At 48.0% G+C, this 11,869-nt stretch overlaps 1 protein-coding gene across 1 annotated transcript in view; it reads right to left on the minus strand.

Annotated features, from left to right (window-relative positions):
• LOC132780776 (transmembrane protein 145-like) overlaps positions 1-8,340 on the minus strand; it is a 63,842-nt gene extending 55,502 nt beyond the window's left edge. Inside the window, exon 1 of the mRNA XM_067461801.1 lies at positions 7,963-8,340. Within this exon, the coding sequence (XP_067317902.1) occupies positions 7,963-8,070 (108 nt within the window). The 5' untranslated portion in view covers positions 8,071-8,340. The remainder of the gene's footprint in view (positions 1-7,962) is intronic.
• Between the last annotated feature and the right edge of the window lie 3,529 nt (positions 8,341-11,869).

Genomic DNA, 11,869 nt, shown 5'->3' on the forward strand with positions numbered 1-11,869 from the left:
CCCTTAATACAGTTCCTCATGTTGTGGTGACCCCCAAACATAACATCATTTTCGTTGCTATTTCATGACTGTAATTTTGCTAATGTTAGCAATTGTAATGCAAAGATCTGATGTATTCACTGGACCAAATTTGGCACAAATATCCAATACACTGGTGGAGTTGAGGAGGTTGATTTTGTCATTTGGGAGTTGTAGTTGCTGGGATTTATAGTTCACCTACAATCAAGGAGCATTCTGAATTCCACCAATGATGGAATTGAAGCTAACTTAACACTCAAAACTTCAATGACCAACAGGAAAAAAAAACTGGAAGAGTTTGGTGAGCATTGACCTTGAGTTTGGGAGTTGTAATTCACCTGTATCCGGAGAATACTGTGGACTCAAACAATGATGGATCAGGACCAAACTTGGCAGTGATACTCAATATGCCTAAATATGAACACAGATGGAGTTTGGAGGAAATAGACATTTGGGAGTTGTAGTTACTGGGATTTATAGTTCACCTACAATCAAGGAGCATTCTGAATTCCACCAATGATGGAATTGAAGCAAACTTAGCACTCAGAACTTCAATGACCAACAGAAAATACTGGAAGAGTTTGGTGGGCATTGACCTTGAGTTTGGGAGTTGTAATTCACCTGTATCCGGAGAACACTGTGGACTCAAACAATGATGTAACTGTACCAAACTTGGCACAAATATCCTATTGTCCAAATGAGAACACTGGTGGAGTGTGGGAGAAATAGACCTTGACGTGTGGGAGTTGGAGTTGCTGGAATGTATAGTTCACCTGCAATCAAAGAGCATTCTGAAGCCCACCAATGATACAATTCGGCCAAACTTCCTACACAGAACCCCCATGACCAACACAATACACTGTGTTTTCTGATGGTCTTTGGTGACCCTTGTGACACCCCCTCGCGACCCCACCCCCAGGGGTCCCGACCCCCAGGTTGAGAAACACTGATCTAAAGCTTTACAGAAAACCAGAAACTGAAATCGAGTCACTGACCAACACAGTCAGAGTCTTCCGCACTGACATCAGTATGGAGTTCGGCCTCGACAAATGTGCCACAGTGGCATTACAGAAAGGGAAAATGACACACAGCGAGGGCATAGAGATGCCGAACGGACAAACCATAAAATGCAATTAGCCTGAAGCCTATAAATATCTGAGCATACTACAATTGGACAATATCAAGCATGGATAAGTGAAAAAGGTGGTCAGCAAAGAATATGTCCAAAGAGTCAGGAAGGTTTTGAAGAGCAAATTAAATGGCGGAAATACGACCAAGGCTCTCAACCCCTGGGCCATCCCCATCATTAGATACATGGCTGGGATTGTGAACTGGACACAAGCAGAGATGGAGGATCTGGACAGAAAAACAAGAACACTGATGACCATCCACTCCTTGTAACACCCGCGTAGTGATGTCAACAGGCTTGACCTGCCCAGGAAATCAGGAGGAAGAGAGAAGAGGGCTTCTGGAAGGGAAACCAATGGTAGAAGAAGAGGAACATGGATTGGCAGATGATGGGAAAGGCAGAAGTAGAAAACTGCTTCAAGTGCAAAAGACAAAGAGGGAATACCGTAAAAACACAATCCAGAGCAGAAGAGAAACCTGGCCAAAGAAGAAGGCTTTCTCTCCATGGAGAGTTCCTGGGAAAAATTGAGAACCAAATTGACAAAGAAAAAACATGGCTGTGGCTCACAAATGGAACTCTGAAAAAGGAGACAAAGGAGGGCCTGATTCTGGCAGACCAAGAACAAGCCATTCGAACCAAGGCCATCACAGCCAGAATTGAAAAGTCGACGACAGATCCCAAGTGTAGACTCTGCAAGAAAGCAGATGAAACAACGGATCCCATCCTCAGCTGCTGCAAGAAGATTGTGGACAGACTCCAAGCAGAGGCACAACACCCTTGTTCAGATGATTCATTGGAACTTGTGCCACAAACACCATCTGCCTGCGACAAAGGACTGGTGGGATCACAAGCTGGAAAGAGTTACAGAGAATGAACACGCCAAACTCCTCTGGGACTTCCGGATTCAGACAGACAGAGTTTTGGAGGACAAGACTCTTGACCTCACCATCGTGTTCAAAAACAAAGTATGGATTGTTGATTTTGCAATCCCAGGTGACAGCAGGATTGGAGAGAAACAACTGGAAAAGCTGGCACGATATGAGGATTTAAAGATTAAACTGCAAAGACTCTGGCACAAATCAGTCAAAGTGGTCCCAGTGGTGATCGGCATACTGGGTGCAGCGCCTAAAGACCTTGGCCTGCACTTAAACACCACCACCACCACTATCACCATCATCGGCAGGTAAAAATGGGGGCTGCAATTGCCAGACCCAAAGGCCCCTTCTTCATCATCACCACCCTCATCCTCATAAGCAGGAAAGGACTTCTGTCGCAAGTCCCAAGACCTCTTCTGCATCATCACCATCACCACCACCACCATCATCTCCAATTCCATCCTCATCATAAGAAGACCCAAGGCCCCTTCATCACTATTTCTTTGGGAAATTTCTATATCGACTTTCTCAACATCATCATCATCAGGAAAGGGGGGATACTTTTGCATGACCCAAAAGCCCCCTTCTTCATCATGACCATCATCCTCATAAGCAGGAAAGAAGGACTGCTATTGCAAGACCCAAGGCCCCTTCTCCATCATCATCATCATCATCATCATCATCATCGGCAGAAAAGGGGAGGGGCTTTCCATTGCCACACCCAGAGGCCCCTTCTTCTTCACCACCACCACCACCTCCATCATCATCATGAAAGAGGGGAGAACTTTCCACGACCCAAAAGTCCCTTTGTCCTCATCACCATCATCATAAGCAGGGAAGGAGGATGGCTATTGCAAGATGGAAAGGCCCTTCATTACCACCACCACCACCCTCATACTCATAGGGGGGTGGGCTGCTCTTGCCAAACCCAGAGGCCCCTTCTTCATCCTCATAACCATCAACATAAGAAGGAAAGGAGGGCAGCTATGGCAAGACCCAAGGGCCCCTTCTCCATCATTGCCATCACCACCACCATCCTAAGCAGAATGGGAGGGGCTTTCATTTGCCAGACCCAAGGCTCCTTCTCCATCACCACCTCCTCCTCCTCCTCCTCCTCCTCCTCCTCCTCCTCCTTCTCCTTCTTCTTCTTCTTCTTCACCATCCCATCCTGGGCAGGGAAGCGGGGATACGCCTGTCAGACCCAAAACCCCTTCTATTATAGTTATGATTATCATCATCATCTCCTCCAGTTCCATCATCAGCATCAGAAATGAGGGCTGCTATGGCAGACCCAAAGGTCCCTTCTTCTTCTTCTTCACCACCATCACCACCACCATCATCATCAGGAAAGAGGGGAGACCTTTGCAGGACCCAAAATCCCCTTCATCATCATCACCACCACCATCACCATAAGCAGGGAAGAAGGACTGCTATTGCAAGGCCCAAGGCTCCTTCTCCATCACCACCATCATCATTATCCTGTCCTTCAGTTCCATCATCATCCTCATCATCCTCATAAGCAAGAAAGAGGGGATACTTTTGCATGACCCAAAGGTCCCTTCTTCATCATCATCCTAACAATCGGCATCATCATCATAAGCAAGAAAGGGGAGACTGCTATTTCAAGACCCAAAGGCCCCATCATCATCATCATCATCGGCAGGAAAAGGAGTATGGCTTTCCATGACCCAAAGGCCCCTTCTTCATCATCTTCACCATCATCATCATAAGCAGAAAAAAGAGGGGGTGCTATTGCAAGATGGAATGGTCCTTCTTCCTCATCATCATCATCATAGCAGGAAAGGGGAGAGGGGCTTTCCATTGCAGACCCAAAGGCCCCTTCTTCATCACCATCATCACCATCATCATGATCACCATCCTCATAAGCAGGAAAGAAGGATTGCTATTGCAAGATCCATCACCACCACCACCACCACCATCATCATCATTATCATCATCAGGCCCCATCTTCTTCGCCGCCACCACCATCAGGAAAGAGGGGAGACCTTTGCATGACCCAAAAGCCCCTTCTTCATCATCACCATCAGCATCCTCATAGGATCTGTTATTGCAAGACCCAAAGGTCCCTTCTTCATCACTCTCACTATCATCATCATCATCACCATCATCATCAGGAAAGGGGGGATACTTTTGCATGACCCCAAACCCTCTTCTTCATCCCCACCATCATCCTCATCAGCAGGAAAGATAGAGAGCTATTGCAAGACCCAAGGCCCCTTCTCCACCACCACCACCACCACCATTATCCTGTCCTTCTTCAGTTCCATCATCACCATCATCACCCTTACCATCACTATCATCATCATCATCATCATCATCATCATAAGCAGGAAAGAAAGGATACTTTTACATGACCCAAAGGCCCCTTCTTCATCATCATCATAAAGGGGGGACTGCTACTGCAAGAACCAAAGGCCCCTTCATCACTATCATCATCTTCTTCTTCATTGTTGTTGGTGGTAGGAAAGGGACTATGGCTTTGCATGACCCAAAGGCCCCTTCCTCATCATCCTGTCCTTCTTCAGTTTCATCATCACCATCATCCTCCTCACCACCCTCATCATAAGCAGGAAAGAAGGAGAGACCACCACCACCACCATTATGCTGTCCTTCTTCAGTTCCATCATCATCAGGAAGGAAGGAAAGGATACTTTTGCATGACCCAAAGGCCCCTTCTTCATCCTCACCACCACCCTTATCATAAGCAGGAAAGAAGGAGAGACCACCACCACCTGCAGGGTTCCCCCCTGGGCCCGGTACTGTTCAACATCTTGATTAATGACTTAGATGAAGGGCTAGAAGGCAGGATCATCAAGTTTGCAGACGACACCAAATTGGGAGGGAGAGCCAAGACTCCAGAGGACAGGAGCAGGATTCAAAGGGATCTTGACAGATTAGAGAGATGAAGGGCCAAAACTAACAAAATGAAGTTCAACAGGGACAAATGCAAGAGACTCCACTTTGGCAGGAAAAACGAAATGCAAAGATACAGAATGGGGGACAATGAGGCCTGGCTGGAGAGCAGTACGTGTGAAAAAGATCTTGGAGTCCTCGTGGGGAGGAAGGGGAACATGAGCCAGGAATGTGATGTGGCGGCAAAAAAAGCCAATGGGATTTTGGCCTGCATCAAGAGGAGCATAGTGTCTAGATCTAGGGAAGTAATGCTACCCCTCTATTCAGCCCTGGTTAGACCACACCTGGAATATTGTGTCCAATTCTGGGCACCACAATTCAAGAGAGATATTGACAAGCTGGAATGTGTCCAGGGGAGGGCGACTAAAATGATCAAGGGTCTGGAAAACAAGCCCTATGAGGAGCGGCTTAAGGAGCTTGGCATGTTTAGCCTGAAGAAGAGAAGGCTGAGAGGAGATATGATAGCCATGTATAAATATGTGAGAGGAAGCCACAGGGAGGAGGAGGGAGCAAGCTTGTTTTCTGCTTCCTTGGAGACTAGGACACACGCAATGGAACAATGGCTTCAAACTACAAGAGAGGAGATTCCGCCTGAACATTAGGAAGATCTTCCTGACTGTGAGAGCCGTTCAGCAGTGGAACTCTCTGCCCTGAGGGGGTGGTGGAGGCTCCTTCTTTGGAAGCTTTTAAGCAGAGGCTGGGTGGCCATTTGTCAGGGGTGATTTGAATGCAATATTCCTGCTTCTTGGCAGAATGGGGTTGGACTGGATTATGGCCCAGGAGGTTTCTTCCAACTCTTTGATTCTATGATTCTATGATTCATCATCCTGTCCTTCTTCAGTTCCATCATTATCATCATCATCATCATCACCATCAGGAAAGAGGGGATACTTTTGCATGACCCATAGGCCCCTTCTTCATCATCATCCTAACAATCAGCATCATCATCATAAGCAAGAAAGGGGGAACAGCTATTGCTAGACCCAAAGGCCCCTTCATCGCTATCATCATCATCGTTGTTGTTGGTGGTGGTGGTTGTAGGAAAGGGAGTATGGCTTTGCATGACCCAAACGCCCCTTCCTTATCATCTTCACCACTACCATCATCATCATCATCATCATCATCATCATCATCATCATCATATCATCATAGGCAGGAAAGGAGGGGACTTTCCATAGCCAGACCCAGAGGTCCCTTCTTCACCACCACCACCATCATCATAGGCAGGAAAGAACTGCTATTGCAAAGACCCAAGGCCCCTTCTCCACCACCACCACCACCACCACCACCATCATCATCATCATAGGCAGGAAAGGGGAGCTGCTATTGCAGACCTAGAGGCCCCTTCTTCATCATCCCTATCCTCTTTCTCATAAGTAGGAAAGAAGGACTTCTGTTGCAAGTTCCAAGGCCTCTTCTCCATCACCACCACCATCATCATCATCTCCAATTCCATCCTCATCATAAGAAGACCCAAGGCACCTTCATCACTATTCATTTCTTTGGGAAACCACCACCACCATCCTCATAGGCAGGAAAAGGGGGGGGGGGGCTTTCCATAGCCAGACCCAGAGGCCCCTTCTTCACCACCACCACCACCACCACCACCATCATCACCATCATCATCATCATCAAACGCAGGAAAGAAAGGAAACTTTTGCATGCTCCAAAAGCCCCTTCTTCATCATCACCATCACCACCATCATAAGCAAGGAGGGGGGGGGGGGTGCTATTGCAAGACCCAAAGGCCCCTTCCTCATCATCCTGTCCTTCTTGAGTTTCATCATCACCATCATCATCCTCACCACCCTCATCATAAGCAGGAAAGAAGGAGAGACCACCACCACCATCCTGTCCTTCTTCAGTTCCATCATCATCCTCATCATCATCATCAGGAAAGAAATGATACTTTTGCATGACCCAAAGCCCCCTTCTTCATCATCACCATCATCCTCCTCACCACCCTCATCATAAGCAGGAAAGAAGGAGAAACCACCACCACCACCACCATTATCCTGTCCTTCATCATCATCATCATCATCATCATCATCATCAGGAAAGAAATGATACTTTTGCATGACCCAAAGGCCCCTTCCTCATCATCATCACCATCATCATCCTCACCACCCTCATCTTAAGCAGGAAAGAAGGGGAGACCACCACCACCACCACCATCATCCTGTCCTTCTTCAGTTCCATCATCATCATCATCCTCATCATCAGGAAAGAAATGATACTTTTGCATGACCCAAAGGCCCCTTCCTCATCATCATCACCATCATCATCCTCACCACCCTCATCATAAGCAGGAAAGAAGGGGAGACCACCACCACCATCCTGTCCTTCTTCAGTTCCATCATCATCACCATCATCCTCATCATCAGGAAAGAAAGGATACTTTTGCTTGACCCAAAGGCCCCTTCTTCATCATCATCACCATCATCATCCTCATCATCATCACCATCATCATCATCATTGGCAGGAAAGGGAGTATGCCTTTCCATGACCCAAAGGCCCCTTCCTCATCATCTCCACCACCACCACCACCACCACCATCATCATCATCATCATCATCATATCATCATAGGCAGGAAAGGGGGGGCGGTCTTTCTATAGCCAGACCCAGAGACTCTTCTTCATCACTATCATCTTCACCATCACCATCAGGAAAGGGGGGGATGCTTTTGCATGACCCAAACTTCCCCTTCTTCTTCATCATCCTCATCATCCTCATCACTATCTACATTAGCAGGAAGGGTAAGAGGGAAAGGCCCTTCAGCACCACCCCCAGCATCATCATCATCATCATCATCATCATCATCATCATCATCCTCATAGGCAGAAAAGGGGGGCCTTCTCCATCATCCCCACCATCCCCATAAGCAGGAAAAGAGTGTGTGGGGGGGGGGGGGTCTTTCCATAGCCAGACCCAGAGGCCCCTTCTTCCTCCTCCCCCTCCTCCTCTTCCTCCCGGGTTTGTGGGGGTGGGGGGGGGTGCCTTCTCACCTCCTTGGTGCGGATCCTGCCCTTGACGTACTTGGCCCGGCAGGCCTCGGGCGGCAGGAGTTGGAGGGCGGCCAGGAGCCACAGCGCGCCCCACCGCACGACCCCCATCCTCCTCCTCCTCCTCCTCCTCCTCCGCCCCCGCCCCCGCCCGTGCGCGCACACCGGGAAGGAAGGAAGGCAGGCAGAGGCGCGCCCCCGAGACCAGAGGAAAGGGGACCAGGAAAGGAAGGAAGGAAGGAAAGGAAGGAGGGAAGGAAGGAAGGAAGGAAGGAGGAGGATGCTCCCGAGCAGAGAGAGACCCAGGCGGGGGAGCCGTTGCCCCAACGCTCTCTCCTCCTCTGCATTCCGAGCACGTCGCTTCCTCCCTCCTTCCTTCCCCCTTCCTTCCTTCCTTCTCTCCTTCCCTTCTCACCTCCCTCCCTCCCTTCTTTCTTCCTTCCTTTCCTTCCTTCCTTCCTCCCCTCCTTCCTTCCTCTCTTCCCTTTCCTTCTTCCTTCCCTCCTTTTCCTTCCCTCCCTCATTCACTCTTTCATCTTCCTTCTCCTCCTTCCCTTTATTTCCCCTTCCTTCCTTCCTTCCTTCCTTCCTTCTTTCCTTCCTCTCTTCCCTTTCCTTCTTCCTTCCCACCCTCATTCACTCTTTCATCTTCCTTCTCTTCCCTTTATTTCCCCTTCCTTCCTTCCTTCTTTCCTTCCTTCTTTCCTTCCTCTCTTCCCTTTCCTTCTTCCTTCCCTTCCCTCCTTTTCCTTCCCTCCCTCATTCACTCTTTCATCTTCCTTCTCTTCCCTTTATATCCCCTTCCTTCCTTCTTTCCTTCCTCTCTTCTTCCTTCCCTTCCCTCCTTCTTTTCCTTCCCTCCCTCCTTCACTCTTTCCTCTTCTCTTGCTTCCTTCCTCCTCCCTCCCTCCTCCTTCCTTCCTCTCTTCCCTTTCTTTTCCTTCCTTCCCTCCCTCCTTCCTTCCTTCCTCTTTTCTTCCTTCCTTCCCCCCTTCCTCCCTCCCCTCCTTCCTCCCTTCCTTCTCTTTCTTCCTTCCCTTTCTTTTACTTCCTTCTCTCCTTCACTCTTTCCTCTTCCTTCTCTTCCTTCCTTCCCTCCTTCCTCTCTTCCCTTTATTTCCCCTTCCTTCCTCTCTTCCTTTTCCTTCTTCCTCCCCTCCTCTTCCTTCCTTCCTTCCTTCCCTCCTTCCTCTTTTCTTCCTTCCTTCCCCCCTTCCTCCCTCCCCTCCTTCCTCCCTTCCTTCCTCTCTTCCCTTTCTTCCTTCCCTTTCTTTTCCTTCCCTCTCTCCTTCACTCTTTCCTCTTCCTTCTCTTCCTTCCTTCCCTCCTTCCTCTCTTCCCTTTATTTCCCCTTCCTTCCTTCCTTCCTTCCTCTCTTCCTTTTCCTTCTTCCTCCCCTCCCCTCCTTCTCTTCCTTCCTTCCTTCCCTCCTTCCTCTCTTCCCTTTATCTCCCTTCTTTCTTTCCTCACTTCCTTTTTTCTCCTTCTTTCCTTCCTTCCTTCTTTGCATCCTTCCTTCTTTTCCTCACCTCTTTTTCTTCTCTTTCCCCATCCTTCTCTTCCTTCTTTCCCTCCTTCCTCTCTTCCCTTTATTTCCCCTTCATTCCTTCTTTCCTTCCTCTTTTCCCTTTCCTTCTTCCTTTCCCCCTTCTTTTCTCCCTCCTTCACTCTTTCCTCTTCTTTCCTTCCCTCCTTCCCCTTCCTCCCTCCCTCCCCTCCTCCCTTCTTTCCTTCCTCTCTTCCCTTTCTTTCTTCCCTTCCCTCCTTCTTTTCCTTCCTTCCCTCTTTCACTCTTTCCTCTTCTCTTTCTTCCTCCTTTCTCCTTCCCTCCCTCCCTCCCTCCCCTTTCCTTCTTCCCTTCCTTCCTTCCTTCCTTCCTCTCTTCCCTTTTCCCCTTCTTTTCCTTCCCTCCCTCCTTCACTCTTTCCTCTTCCTTCTCTTCCTTCCTTCCTCTCTTCCCTTTATTTCCCCTTTCTTCCTTCTTTCCTCACTTCCTTTTTCTCCTTCCTTCCTTCCTTCCTTCCTTCCTTCCTTCCTTCCTTCTTCAGCCATATATCTAACTATTGTGAACTGTGGCTATATTGCTTTCCTCCTTCAGGATGCCATACTCATCCTAATGCAGCCTGGAATTGTATTGGTCTTTTCTGCTGCTGCATCCCACTCTTGCCTCCGATTCAGCCATATATCTTACTATTGTCAAGCCATGGCTATATGACTTTCCTCCATCCGGACACTAAATGCCTATGGATGTGGCCTAGAATAATCACATTGGCCTTTTTCGCTGCAGCATCCCACTCTTGGCTCACGTTCAGCCATATATCTTAGTATTGTGAAGCTGTGGCTATATGACTTTCCTCCATCTGGCTCCTGTGGACTCCTGTGGACCCAGCCTAGGATTGCATTGGCCTTTTCTGCTGCAGCATCACACTCTTGGCTCATGTTCTGTCATATATCTTACTGTTGTCTAGATTACTTTCCTCCATTCAGACACGACTCCTATGGATGCAGCCTAGAATTGCATTGACGTTTTTTGTTGCGTCACATTCTTGGCTCATGTTGAGTCATATATGTATCTTACTGTTGTCAAACTATGGTTAGATTACTTTCCTCCATTCAGACACTCGACTCCTATGCATGCAGCCCTGAATAATCGTATTGGCCTTTTCTACTGCTGCATCACACTTTTGGCTTCAGCCATATATTTTAATATCGTCAAGCCATGGCTATATGACTTTCCTCCATCCAGACACTAGACTCATCCTAATGCAGCCTGGAATCGTACTGGCCTTTTCTGCTGCAGCATCACACTCTTGGCTCATGTTGAGTCATAGAATCATAGAATCAAAGAATCCTAGAGTTGGAAGAGACCTCATGGGCCATCCAGTCCAACCCCATTCTGCCAAGAAGCAGGAATATTGCATTCAAATCACCCCTGACAGATGGCCATCCAGCCTCTGCTTCAAAGCTTCCAAAGAAGGAGCCTCCACCACACTCCTTCTGGGGCAGAGAGTTCCACTGCTGAACGGCTCTCACAGTCAGGAAGTTCTTCCTCATGTTCAGATGGAATCTCCTCTCTTGTAGTTTGAAGCCATTGTTCCATTGCGTCCTAGTCTCCAAGGAAGCAGAAAACAAGCCTGTTCCCTCCTCCCTGTGGCTTCCTCTCACATATTTATACATGGCTATCATATCTCCTCTCATCCTTCTCTTCTTCAGGCTAAACATGCCCAGCTCCCCAAGCCGCTCCTCATAGGGCTTGTTCTCCAGACCTTTTATCATTTTAGTTGCCCTCCCCTGGACACATTCCAGCTTAGAGTCAATATCTCTCTTGGATTGTGGTGCCCAGAATTGGACACAATATTCCAGATGTGGTCTAACCAAAGCAGAATAGAGCATGGGGAGCATTGCTTCCTTAGATCTAGACACTAGGCTCCTATTGACGCAGGCCAAAATCCCATTGGCTTTTTTTGCCGCCACATCACATTCCTGGCTCATGTTTAACTTCCTCTCCACAAGGACTCCAAGATCTTTTCCACACGTACTGCTCTCGAGTCAGGCATTGTCCCCCATTCTGTATCTTTGCATTTCATTTTTTCTGCCTAAGTGGAGTATCTTGCATTTGTCACTGTTGAACTTCACTTTGTTAGTTTTGGCCAATCATCTCTCTAATCTGTCAAGATCGTTTTGAATTCTGCTCCTGTCCTCTGGACTATTGGCTATCTAACTATTGTCAAGCTATGGCTATATGGCTTTCCTCCATCCGATCACTAGAGTCCTCTTAATGCAGCCTAGGGTTGCATTGGCCTTTTTTGCTGCTGCATCACCACCTTGGCTCATGTTCAGATTGTAGTGCAGTAAGCCTACTTGATGATGGTGATAGCTACCATGTATTACTGTCAAGCCAGGTGCCACT

The sequence above is a fragment of the Anolis sagrei genome, chromosome Y (genome assembly GCF_037176765.1).
Source record: "Anolis sagrei isolate rAnoSag1 chromosome Y, rAnoSag1.mat, whole genome shotgun sequence".
Classification (NCBI taxonomy): domain Eukaryota; kingdom Metazoa; phylum Chordata; class Lepidosauria; order Squamata; family Dactyloidae; genus Anolis; species Anolis sagrei.